Source organism: Aedes albopictus, chromosome 2, assembly GCF_035046485.1.
Source record: "Aedes albopictus strain Foshan chromosome 2, AalbF5, whole genome shotgun sequence".
NCBI lineage: Eukaryota > Metazoa > Arthropoda > Insecta > Diptera > Culicidae > Aedes > Aedes albopictus.
In genome coordinates this window covers 326,548,299-326,561,909 of record NC_085137.1, presented here as the reverse complement: position 1 = coordinate 326,561,909, position 13,611 = coordinate 326,548,299, and the positions used below count along the sequence as shown (strand labels likewise).

General features: G+C 40.9%; 1 protein-coding gene across 1 annotated transcript; it reads left to right on the top strand.

Moving 5' to 3' along the window:
- Nucleotides 1-7,847: 7,847 nt before the first annotated feature.
- LOC134286699 (uncharacterized) lies at nt 7,848-13,395 on the top strand. Its single transcript, XM_062848353.1, has 3 exons — nt 7,848-9,060; nt 9,163-10,308; nt 11,744-13,395. Exons 1-3 carry the CDS (start codon nt 7,848-7,850, stop codon nt 13,393-13,395), a joined length of 4,011 nt encoding a protein of 1,336 aa, XP_062704337.1.
- Nucleotides 13,396-13,611: the final 216 nt, after the last annotated feature.

Genomic DNA, 13,611 nt, shown 5'->3' with positions numbered 1-13,611 from the left:
TGAAGAAATTCCTTCAAAAATTCGTTCGAAAATCTCTGAAGAAATTCGTTTGTAAATTCCTGGAGGAATTCCTTCGGAAATTCTTAGAGGAATTCCTGGAGAAATTTCTTCAATAAATTCTGGAAAGAATTCCTTCGGAAATGTCTAGAGGAATTCCATCGGAAATTCCAAAAAATATTTTTTACGGAAATTCCTGGAGGAATCCCTTCGGAAGTTCCTGGAAGAACTACTTGAGAAATTCCGAGAGGAATTCCTTCGGTAATACCTTGTGAAATTCCATCGGAAATTTCTGTAGGAATTTCTTCAGGAATACTTGGAGGAATTCTTTCGAAAATTTCTGGACGAATTTCTTCAAAAATTCTTGGATACTCCTGAAGGAATTCATTCAAAAATTCCTAGAGGAATTGCTTCGGACATTCCTAAAGGAATTCCTTCCAAAATTTTAGGAAGAATTCCTTCGGAAATTTCTAGAACAACTCCTTCGAAAATTTCTGGAGAAATTCCTTCAAAAAATCTAAGAGGGATACCTTCGGAAACTCCTGAAGGAATTCTTTCGGAAATTCCTGGAGGAGTTCCATCGAAACTTTTTGGAGGAACTCATTAGACATTGCTTGAGAATTTTTTGATAGAATTTTCTGGAGATTTCCTTAAAGGATTCCTCCGGAAATACATTGAAGAATGTATTTGAAAGGGATTCCTTTCGGAAATTGCTGGAGGAATTCGTGCATGAATTTTCGTATGATTTGCCCAATACATTTTTGAAGGAATTCCTCAAATAATTTCGGAAGAAATTCCTCCAGGAATTTCCGAACGATTTTTTTCAGGATTTTTCGACGGTATACCTCGAATAATTTTTGAAGGAAATTCTCCAAGAATTTTCGAAGGAATTTCCTAAGGAATTATTACAGGAATTTCCGAAAGAATCTCTCCTGGAATCTCTGAAGGATTTCCTTCAAGAATTTCCGAGGGAATTCTAAATTCCTCCAGGAATTTCAGAAGGAATAACTGCACAAATTTCCGAAGGTTTTCTTCTCGGAATTTCAGAAGGAATTTCTCCAGGTGTTTCCGGAGGAATCTCTCCAGGAATTTTTGATGGAATTACTCCAAGAATTTCAGAAATAATTCCTCATGAAGTTTCCGAAGAAATTCTTGCAAGACTTTCCAAAGGTATTCCTCCAAGAATTTTTGAACGAATTCTCTCAGGAATTTTCGAAGGAACTTCTCCAGGAATTTCCGAACGAATTCTGCCAGAATTTTCCGAAGGTATTTCTCCAAAAATTTTTGAAGGAATTTCCGAACAAACTCTTCTAGGAACTTCCGAAAGAATTCCTACAAGAATTTTCGAATCAGTTTCACAAGGTATTTCCGATTAAATTTCTCTACGAATTTCCGAAGGAATCCTTTCAAAAAATTTCTGATAATTTCTTCCTTGAATTTCCACAAGTTTTCGAATAAATTCCTCCAGGAATTTCCGGTAGAATTCCTCTAGGAATTTCCGGTAGAATTCCTCTAGGAATTTCCGAAGGAATTCCTCCAACAATTTCCGAAAGAATTCTTCCACGAATTTCCGAGGAAATTCCTCCAGAAACTTCCGAAGGAGTATTTCCACAACTTTCCAAAGGAATTCCCGCAGGAATTTTCAAACGAGTTCCTTCAAGATTTTCCGAAAGTATTCCACAAAGAATTTTTGACGGAGTGCTTCCAGGAATTTTCGAACAAATTCTTCTAAGGATTTCCGAAGGAGTTTCACACGGTATTTCCGAAGAAATTTCTTCAGGAATTTCCGAAAGAATTCCTCCTTGAATTTCTGGAGGAATTCTTCCACAAATTTCCGAAGGAATTCCTCCAAGAATTTCCGAAGGAATACTACCAGGAATATCCGATGGAATTTCCGAAGGATTGCCACTGGAAATTCCCGAACGAATACCTCCAAAAGATTTCGAAGGTATTTCCCCAAAAATGTTTGAAGGAATTTCACCAGAAAGTTTTGATGGATTTTCTTCTGGAATTTTTTTCACGAAATTTTCAGAAAATTCCTCCGAATACTTCCACAAATTTCCGAAGGAATTCCTGTAGGAATTGCCGAAGGAATTCCTCCAGGAATTTTTGAACCAATTCCTTCAGGATTTTCGAAAGTGTTCCTCCAAGAACTTTTGGATGGAATTCCTCCAGGAATCTTTGAAGGAGTTTCTCAAGATATTTTCGATGAAATTTCTCCAGGAGTTTCCGAAGGAATTGTTCCAAGAATTTTCGAAGGAATTCCTCCTGGATTTTCTGAAGGAATTCTTCAACAAATTTCCGAAAGAATTTTTCCAGGAATTTCCGAAGGAATTGCTCCAGGAATTTTCAAAGCAATTCCTTCAGTAATTTCCGCAAGGAATGGTTTAGGAATTTCCGAAGCAATTTCACCAGGAATGTTCTAAGGAATTCCCCCAGGAATTTTTGAAGGATTTCCTCCTGTAATTTTTGAAGGATTTTCTCCAGAAATTTCCGAAGGATAATTTCAGGAATTTTTGAAGATATTCCCCCAGAAACTTCCAGAGGAATTCCTTCAGGAGTTTCCGAATGAATTTTTCCACGAATTTCCGAGGGATTTTCTCCAGAAATTTCCAAAGCAATAGTTCCACAAATTTCCGAAGGAATTCCTTCAGAAGTTACTCCAGGAATTTACGAACGAATTCCTTAAGGATTTTCCAAATGTATTGCTCCAGGAATTTTCAAAACGAATTCTTCCAGGAAATTTCGACGGTGTTTCATAAAGTATTTCCAAAGAAATTTCTCTAGGAATTTTCGAACAATTTTTTCCATTAATTTCCAAAGCAATTCATTCTGAGATTTCTGAACGAATTCTTCCACGCATTTTCTCCAGGAATTTTTGAAGCAATTCCTTCGGTAATTTCCGAAGGAATTGCCCAAAAAATTTCCGAAGGAACTTCTCAAGGAATTTTCGAAAGAATTCCTCCGGGAAGTTCAGAAGGCATTCCTCCAAGAATTTCATAAGGAATTCTTCCAGGAAATTCCGAAGGAATTCCTCTAGGAATTTCAGACGCAATTTCTCCTGGAATTTCCGATGGAATTTCCCCAGGAATTCAAAAAAAAAATCCTTCAGGAATTTCGGAAGGAATTGCTCCAGAAATTTACGAAGGAATTCCCGTTGAAATTCCTTTTGGAATTCTCGAAGCAATTCCTCAAGGAATTTCCAAAGGAATTTCGTCAGGATTTTTTGAGGGATTTCTTCCGGGAATTTCCGAAGCAATTCTTCCACGATTGTCGAAAGGAGTTTCTCTAGGAGTTTTTAAAGAATTATTCCTGGAATTTCCAAACTAATTCCTCCAGGAGTTTCCCAAGGTATTCCTCCAGGAATTTCAGGAGGTATTCCACCAGGAATTTCTGAATATAGGGTATGTGTACCATTCCTTGGCCTAATATGCCAGCCGCCTTGACAATTTTGACCATAACTCGTGAATTAATAGCACTAGAAATGATGTGTTGACCCTATCACGCACTCTAGGCAGTGCATTTTCTCCAGTTGGAAGTAAACTAACGTAAATATTCAAAAACTTACTTAATTACGTTGAAAAGATTCGATGCGATGGTATGCAACGTTGGTCTATGGTACACAAATTGGCCTATTAGTAGATACAACGTTGGCCTATTGCTTTCCAAGTGCTAGAACCACTTATTATCTATTTTTTTTTAATATTTCTGCTGAAGTATTATCACTGTTTGTTCACCAATCTTGCTTTCAAATTACATTTTCGGAGCCAAATTTTCACACAACTATAAATAAATCACTTAAACTCAAGTTCTTTCTTAATTTAGTAACGAAAACAACGCAACCCTATTATTGTGTTATATTTTTACAATCTCCGCACACAAAATCTTTCTTCCCGTTCGTTTTTTCTGGTTCATTCGCAAGCAATGTTGTTGACGTAACTTTACTGATGGGCCAAGATTTGGGTGCATAGTGAAAAAAATGTCCTCAATATTCGGCTCACATTTAATTTGAAAAATAGTTTGTTTTCGTTGAAAACAAATATACAAGTTCAAAATTGTGTCTTTGGCCATCGCATAAAATGTCCAGTTATCGAAAAGTCAATTCGAAATATTCGAATCATGACATTTATGATCATGTGTATAGGCTACCCACTAAGCCAAAGAATCATGGCGTCTACAGAAACTAAACAAAGTGACATTTTCATTCAATTTAAAGGACAAACGTCTTGAAGTCCTGCTTCAACAGTGCATCAGAACTTCAGACGCTCAAATCTCAAAAAGCAAGATTCAAACAACAGTGCATTTTATTATTCTGTTCTTGCTCACTTGTAAATAGCTTAAAATAAGATGGTCAGGTGCGCTGGTTTTGTTTACGAAGAGATTTGTGCTCTCAAAATCGTGAGTAGGTGCCAAAGTCGGCCATTGTGGTGGCCATTTTGGGATTCTAACAAGTATGTCCTTAATGCTCCAAAGTGCTAAAATTGAAACGAAATGTTACAGTTGTTTGGCGCATAGCTTTTCCGATCTCCAGTTATGCGTGTTTGTTTGAGTTTTTAATTAACGTTAGGATAGGCCGAACGAGGGGACTATGCCAACGAAGCATCCCGATACCCTATTTCTCTAGTAATTTCCACACGAATTCCTCCCGGAATTTTTGAAGAAATTCCTTCAGAGATTTTTGAAATAATTCCTTTAAAACTTCCGAAGTATTACTTCCATAAAAAAATCCCAAGAAATCGCGGAATCTTTGAACGAGTTCCCAAAGGATTTTTGAAGAAGTTTTTTAAGGAATTTTCGCAGTAGTTCCTCAATCAATTTTCGAAGGAATTTCTTGAGGAATTTCGAAAAAAAAAACTTCTCAAGGAATTTCGGATGAAATTGCTCAAGGAATTTCCAATGAAATTCCTTGATGAATTTCCTATAAAATTCCACATGAAATTTCGGACAGAATCAGGATGCATTTGTAGAGTGATGATCGTGCTTTATCATGGTATTTAAAATTTAAAAAATTGATTGTCGTTGTTACTGCAAAGTGGTTATTAGTGTGAGGGTGCTTGCACCAACCCCCCCCCCCCCCCCCCTGGCTGGAAAGCTTGGAACTAGCCCGGAACTAGAATTCTAAAAATGATTAAATCACTGATTGCCACCAGCATTCTGGATTAAATTTATAAAATTTCCTAGCTTTAATTCGAAATTCAAAAATAAAAGAATCACTGAATGCCAACCGCATTCTTGAATCAATTCTAATAATTCCTAGCTTTCACCAGAAATCCAAAATATATTTTATCACTGATTATCACCAGCATTCTGGAATTAAGTTTGAGAATTCCTAGCTTTTACTAGAAATCCAAAAATAGAAGAATACCTGATTGCCACCAGGATTCTGGAATAAATTCTAAACTTGCCTAGCTTTTACTAGAAATCCATAATTTGCGAAACGCTTCAGAAGAGCATAAATTATTATATCTCCAAAACCACATAATGTTTTAAACAAAACAAGATTAAACTTCTGTATGATAAAAAATTGGGTCATGGAAAATGTTTAAAAGTCCATTACCTGCTATGTACTGCCAAATTCGGATCCGGCGGGGACACCTCCTAAAATGGACCGTCCCGATTGTTACGCGCTGGCCTGTCGAAGCACCCGCGCTGGTTCCACTAAAGACCCGAGATAGTACTCACCGCCGCCGCACTTCTGGACTCCGAAGATCGATCCTCCTGGTCCACGCTGGTAACAGATCGGCGCCGGGGCTGTGGTGGCCGCTCCGAAGGGACTTGACAGTTGTCTAGTACCAGCTGTTGTGCCTCCTCCGAACAGCAGTGCTCCGAGGCAGTGCTAAATGAAGATCCACAGGAAACGGCAACAGTCGATCCGAATGCACAGAGAACAGACATCCAAGTCCAGTTCCGAAACTGTGTAAGGAATTTAACGGCCATTTGAAATCGGCAACACAAGTGGCAATAGCGTGGCGCTGCAATCGATTAATTTCCCATACTAATTTAATACACCACTTGAAATGTTTCAATTCACCACTGACTGTGGCAATATGGTGTCAAGGAGAATACATTTTACTAAGGTGGCGCAGATAAACATTGCAAACCACTGGTTGTCTCTTCCATTCTTCTGGTGTTCTTATGGAACTGAAATAGTGACGTCACTATTTTAGTTGCATAAGAACACCAGAAGAGTGGAAGAGACAACCAGTGGTTTGCAATGTTTATCTGCGCCACCTTAGTAAAATGTATTCTCCTTGATATGGTGTTTCACAGATCGAAAAAAGAGTGTAAAATTCTGTGACATATGATGCACATAATTGGAGCGTGGGATATTACAGAAGTTTACATGACATATCATGTAAAGTTCATAAAATATCATGTAAACTTCCATTATATGTCATGTAATTCAGCATGACTCTGAGAGTTTACATGACATATAACACAAATTTACATTATATATCATGTAATCGATCATAACATTAAGTTTACATGACTAAAATGAAGTTTACATGACGTGTAAATCTCATTATTTTTATCTGTGTTGGTAGCGTTAGTGGTGTCATCGTGTATTGGTTTGCAACCTTACTCAAGTAAAGATTCAAATCCTTGCACAACTTTCCGAATGAAATTTGTTCTAGCCTGGATGTCTGTTCTCTGTGCCGAATGCACAGCGGTTTCGTCTCGCTTACGGCAAAGGTAATGTGGTGATGCCAAAAGCACAACTCCCGGCTTCGGACTTCGGAGAGGTGCAGGAAGCACATCAGAAACTATTTTCGGAGGAAGATTTCTGAGCCGCCAGACTCGACGGAAATAACAGCACCGACGAACCGACGTGACAGTGGTGTTTCAAAAGTGTCCCCCCTGAATTTAACGGTCGACCAGCAAAGCGAGCGAACGCTTCTGTCAAATCAGCTCAGGCGCGAACCTTTTCCTATATGAATACACAGGGGTTTGGAGTCAAGCTATCAAAACAACGCGAACCGTTATAGAGGAGGCGGTAGTGTTCGGCTATTTTTCATCATGGCGTCGGGGACAACAAATTTGATTTTTTTGTGATAACAGTGTGGGAAATGGTGCAGTGGTAACCGTTGCAGACGATCGGAACCGAATGAGAAACCGGAGGATTGTTGCGTGGTCAGAGACGGGAGTGCTATGGAAGAAAATGTTGTAGGAAACAAAGAAATATGTACGGACACTGCAGTGACCCCACAATTTATGAATCGGCAAAAATGACCACAGTTTATGGATCACTCCATTTGATCAACATGGTGATTCATAAATAGTGTACACAAATTAAAGTGATTCATCGGTGTGGGGTCACTGTACTAGCGACGTGGAAGTTTGTGAAACTTACCTATAGCCACAACGCCTTGGTCCAGTTGAAAATCCTTGATGATCCGGCAATGATGCGGGCGGTTATTTTATCGGTGTTATATTACGTAGTATTTGATCGCCATTCGAATATGTAATTTATGAACGATCCTTTCAATCATACACACCGCCATTCATAATCTCCCTTTCCATTCATTCGTTATCCGAGTGCGTACGAGTACGGAAGCATTAATAAACGTTACTTTGTAAAATCTACACCGAAATATTTTATTTGATGACCGAATAAAACATGGTGTCAGAAGTAGTCGTGGACTAAAAAGTATTTTCCGACGTCATTCGTATATCGTGGAAGTGTTTTTGAGGAATTGTTCGGTCCGAGCGGCGGGAAAATCATCAGCAGCAGTGATTGCGGAAAGTTGTGCGGTGAAGAGCAAACTTGTTGGATCCTGTCGTGCGCCATATTTTTTTCGCTATCGTGTCGGACTCGAGTGTTTTCCCGGAAGTGAATAAACTTGAAGAAAATGGATGCAGATCAGTTTTCGCGTTTTATGGAAATGCAAAGGCAGGCGATGCAGGCTCTGATTGGTTCAGTGAAAACCGTTCAGTTGAATCAGCCTGCGGCACCGGTTGCGGGAAGCGCAGCCGCGTCGTCTGTTCCACTGCCGCCGCCGCTAGAGTTGGAAGGTGACATGGAACAAAATTTCAATTTTTTTGAAGTGAATTGGAAGACCTATGCCAGTGCGGTCGGCATGGATGCGTGGCCGGCCGATCAGAACAAGCAAAAGACGAGCATTTTGCTATCGGTGGTTGGAAAAGACGCGTTAAAAAAATACTTCAATTTCGAACTGAATCAGGCTCAGCAAAACGACCCGGAACTTGCTCTCGCGGCAATAAAGAACAAGGTTGTGCGTGAACGGAACAAGTTTGTCGACTGGTTTGATTTTTTTTCGCTGGTGCAAGATTCCACAGAAAGTGTTGACAATTATTTGTGTCGTGTAAAATCACTCGCGAAACTGTGCAAGTTCGGTGTGCTGGAAGGGGACATGATCAGGTACAAACTTGCTACTTCGATCAAGTGGATGAAGCTTCGATCTAAGTTGATAACGACCCAAAACTTGACGGAAGCGCACGCCATGGATTTGTGCCGTGCTGAAGAAATAACTGAGAGGCATCCGGTTACAGTGGGTCAAGCAAGCGCGGAAGTGAACATGGTGAAAAGAGAAAAGATGAAGTGTAAGTTCTGTGGGGCAAAGCATGATTTCTCCAAAGGTGCTTGCCCAGCGCTGGGGAAAAGGTGCAATCGTTGTGGTGGAAAAAATCACTTCGAGAAAGTGTGTAAGGCGGATCGGAAGAAGAAGCTAAAGAAGAAGCTCCGAGTGAAGCAAGTGCGCGAAGAAAGCAGCTCCGAAAGTGATTCAGCGGAGAGCAGTGATAACGACAACGATGAGTCGTCCTGCGGTGAGAGTGTGTCAATCGGAAAAATCATTGATAAATCCGGTAGTGGTGGACATGTTACCGCGGACCTGGACTTGCGGATCGGTGGGAAATGGCAGCCCGTGAAATGTGAGTTGGACACTGGTGCGAACACAAGCCTTGTGGGGAAGAATTGGTTGGAGAACATGATTGGCAAAGACAAAATCGAGCTGCAGCCATCCGCGTACCATCTCCAAGCATTCGGCGGGAACAGCATTCCGGTGATCGGGCAAGTAAAAATTCCATGTCGGAGGAAAGACCGTAAGTACAGCCTTGTTTTTCAAGTAGTCGATGTTACCCATGGACCGCTCCTCTCAGCAAATGTGTGTCGCATTCTGGGCTTTGTAAAATTCTGCAACACAGTGAATTTCACTGCACCGAAAACGGAACAAGAACTTCTGAATGTATACCGTATAAAAGCTCAGAATATCGTCAAACGACACGAGGAGGTTTTTCACGGTATCGGTAAATTCGCCGGAGCCGTGTCTTTGGAAGTTTCTGCCGACGTCACACCTTCGATCCAGCCACCTCGAAGAGTTCCAATCGCAATGAGAGAGAAGCTGAAGGAAGAACTGAAGAATCTGGAACGCGATGGGTTGATCGTGAAGGAGAACCGCCACACTGAATGGGTTAGTAATATTGTGTTGGTCAAGCGCAAGGAGCAGAAATCGGAATCCGTTCGTATCTGTCTCGATCCAATACCGCTGAACGCAGCGCTCAAACGTCCCCATATGCAATTCACCACTATCGACGAAATTTTGACCGAATTAGGGAAGGCAAAAGTGTTTTCAACGGCGGACGTTCGCAAGGGTTTCTGGCATGTGCTACTGGATGAGAAGAGTAGCCGACTAACAACGTTTTGGACACCGTTCGGGCGGTACCGATGGATTCGTCTACCTTTCGGGATCGCTTCCGCCCCGGATATCTTCCAGATGAAGCTGCAAGAGGTGATTCAGGGATTATCGGGAGTGGAATGCGTTGCTGACGATTTGCTGATTTACGGCTCGGGAGACACGTTGGAGGAAGCTTTGGAGAACCACAATATCTGCTTGGAGAAGTTGTTGGTTCGCTTGAAGGAATGCAACGTCAAACTGAACTTCAGCAAACTCAAGCTCTGCGAAACGTCGGTCAAGTTCTACGGACACGTGTTGACGAACAAGGGACTTCAACCGGACGAGAGTAAAGTTGTTTCTATCAAGAATTTTCCGCGTCCGACAGATCGTAAACAGCTTCAAAGGTTCATTGGAATGGTGAACTACCTCAGCCGTTTCATACCAAATCTCAGCGCAAATTTCACTGTCCTTCGGCGATTGATTTCGGAGAAAGAGAATTGGGTTTGGTCAGAAAAGGAAGAAGAGGAGTTCAATCGTGTCAAGTGTTTGGTGGCAGATACTAATACACTGCGATACTACAATGTGAACGAGCCAATAGTGATCGAGTGTGATGCTAGTTCTTACGGTCTAGGGGCAGCTGTTTTCCAAAGCCATGGAGTAATTGGATACGCTTCACGTACACTCATTGCACAATTATGGGTCAGTCAAGGAACAATCATTTCATAATATGAATCGTTTTTCATACAAAAATAACACTTTCATTATTTTTATTTTATATTCTTTTCATTGAAACTCCTTTTTATTGTTTTATATAAACATCTGCTTGTAAAATTCACTTTATGCGGTGAAAATTACTGAAATGTTGGTGAATAATGAAAACCACAATAATGGGTCAAAATTGGCTGTGTAACAATGGACTACCCGCTTGGCGCACACCCACAGTTGATCAGCAGGAGTAAATCCATTTTATTTTGTATGGTGAAAAGCATCTAAACTTGAATTACTTGAAATAGAAAGCTTTTACTGAAAAAATATTTGGTAGGCTTAATAGTAGTCACCATTGTGCACAACCACTACCAAATATTTTTTTGAATAACGTATTCCACTTCGATAAATTTGCCTTTAGATGCTATTCGCCATACAATATTTTTGCGATTTACTTTTAGCGATTTTTCGCGCATAGAAGCTAGCGCCACATTGGTCGATGCGGAGAGTAGGAAAACAGCCGATGTAGTTAATTCATTATGGGTCAATTTGTTGCCTATTATGGGTCACTCGAGAGGAATCGGCTCAACAATCATGTTTTGTTTATTTTTTCAATGAATGGTCGCTTATTCTCGATAGAACAACTATAGTAGAATCTAAAACTGGTCTCAAACCTCTTAACGAAGCGTGTTTTCACGATTTGGAATCAATTTTTCAAAATTGGTACAAAATCTCCAACACAACCTCTGATAAACGCCTAAAAGTATGCAATACCCATGTACGCAGAACTGTCAATATTATGCTGCACAAAATGTGACCCATAATTGTGTGATTTTCGGTGTTCCTTGTCACAATAATGAGTCACTTAAATTTTGCCTGAAATAAGCTTTAATTAGCTGCAGTCACATAAATTTTTACAATTAGAACGTAAATTATACTTTTGTTCTGGTGACGATACCATTTCGCACTTAAAAATCACTAAAGCTCGCCTTTACAGAGCTTACGAAAGCAGCGCACGCACTTTCTGATGTTCAGAATCGAAGCGTTACTTTGACAGATGGCTTTATGCCGAACAAAAAAATACTGAAAATATGTATGTTTTGACGTATAAGCCCGTGTGCGATACGTCTAGTGACACAAAACAAATCAACTCATCAACGAAAAATGATAATGGCTAACAAAAGCTTGCAATTTATTAGTATTTATCTATTAAAGTGGAAAGTGACTAATAATTGTGTGTGACCCATAATTGTGCAATGAGTGTACCCTCACGCCTACTGAGAAGAACTATGCACAAATCGAAAAGGAATTACTCGCTATCCTCTTCGCTTGCGTACGGTTCGATCAACTAATTGTGGGAAATCCTAAAATTACCGTAAAGACTGATCACAAACCGTTGGTTGCAGTGTTTCGGAAGCCACTACTTTCTGCACCGCGACGTCTGCAGCACATGTTGCTAAATCTGCAGCGCTACCGATTGACAATCGAGTTTGTCACGGGCAAAGACAACGTGGTGGCTGACGCGATATCCAGAGCACCGTTCGACGAAAATCTTGCGGATGATAGGTTCAATAAGCGGAACATCTTTCGAGTATTCCGTGAAATCGAAGAAGTCAATCTCTCCAGTTTCCTGAAAGTGAAGGATGAGCAGTTGAACGAGATCATTGCAGCGACAGAAGCGGACACATCTTTGCAACAGGTTATGCAGTACATTCGTGATGGTTGGCCCGCATCAGTGGATAGAGTTCCGGATAGTGCCAGAATGTTCTTCAAGTACAGGAACGAGCTCAGCACTCAAGACGGAATCATATACCGTAACGACAGGATTGTTGTCCCGTATACGCTACGTCGGAAGTTGACTGGCAAAGTCCATGTCAGCCACAATGGGATGGAGGCGACTCTAAAGTTGGCACGGGCGAACCTTTTCTGGCCTGGAATGAGTGCCCAGATTAAGGAAGCTGTCGCTCAGTGCAACGTGTGTGCTAAATTCCAAGCATCTCAAACTCCAGCGCCAATGCAAAGTCACCCAATTCCAGTATACCCATTCCAATTGGTATCAATGGATGTCTTCTTTGCTGAGTACCAAGGAAAAAGATGCAAATTCCTCGTTACTGTTGACCATTTTTCGGATTTTTTTGAAGTTGACCTGTTGAAGGATTTAACACCGAAAGCAACGATTGCTGTATGCAAATCCAACTTTTCCCGACACGGCAAGCCGCAACAGGTCATATCAGACAACGGAACGAATTTTGTCAACCGAGAGTGGAAACAGTTCGCTCGTGAATGGGACTTTCTTCATTCAACATCGGCACCACACCATCAGCAGGCTAACGGAAAAGCTGAAGCGGCCGTGAAGATAGCGAAACGGTTGTTGAAGAAAGCAGATGAAGCAGGCAATGATTTCTGGTACGCATTATTGCACTGGAGAAATGTTCCAAATAAAATTGGTTCCAGTCCCGCAGCACGGTTGTTTTCTCGAAATACTCGCTGCGGTATACCAATGTCTACAAACCATCTAATGCCAAAACTAGTGTCGGGTGTTCCTGAAGCGATTGAAGAACGAAGGCGTAAAGCGAAGATTCAGTATGATAGAAAAGCCAGGAATCTACCGCATTTGGAGACGGGATCTTCAGTCTACGTACAACTTCAACCAGAAACATCTAAGACTTGGACACCTGCCAGAGTTAGCAACAAACTGAACGAGCGGTCGTACATAGTTGATGTGGATGGTATGCAGTATCGACGTGATTTGGTGCACTTGAAACCACGTAATGAACCCCAGGCGCCTGAAGTGAATCCAGATCAGTTCATCATACCAAACGTTGATCCTGTTGCCACGGAGCAGTTGGCCGTGCCGGTTTCTGACAGATCGGTGTCTAATCGAGAAGCGACCAACAGTGTACCTGATGCCGTTCATCCGGAAGTAGCATCAGCAGCGAAGCCACCGGAGACCCCGAAAGTTACCAAACCATCCAAGGATTCAGTCGCTGATGATCAAAGTGTTAGACCTAAGAGAAATGTTAAGCTCCCAATGCGATTCAAAGATTACTGTCTCTAATAGTTTTTCTTTTACTATAAAACAGGGAGGATGTTATATTACGTAGTATTTGATCGCCATTCGAATATGTAATTTATGAACGATCCTTTCAATCATACACACCGCCATTCATAATCTCCCTTTCCATTCATTCGTTATCCGAGTGCGTACGAGTACGGAAGCATTAATAAACGTTACTTTGTAAAATCTACACCGAAATATTTTATTTGATGACCG

Bases quoted from the DNA above. Each gene is read 5' to 3' on its own strand.
- LOC134286699 (XM_062848353.1), top strand. From the start codon at position 7,848: ATGGATGCAGATCAGTTTTCGCGTTTTATGGAAATGCAAAGGCAGGCG. The intron at 9,061-9,162 runs GTAAGTACAGCC...TCTGCAACACAG, and splicing joins TCCATGTCGGAGGAAAGACC to TGAATTTCACTGCACCGAAA. The intron at 10,309-11,743 runs GTACACTCATTG...CGTTGGTTGCAG, and splicing joins AGTAATTGGATACGCTTCAC to TGTTTCGGAAGCCACTACTT.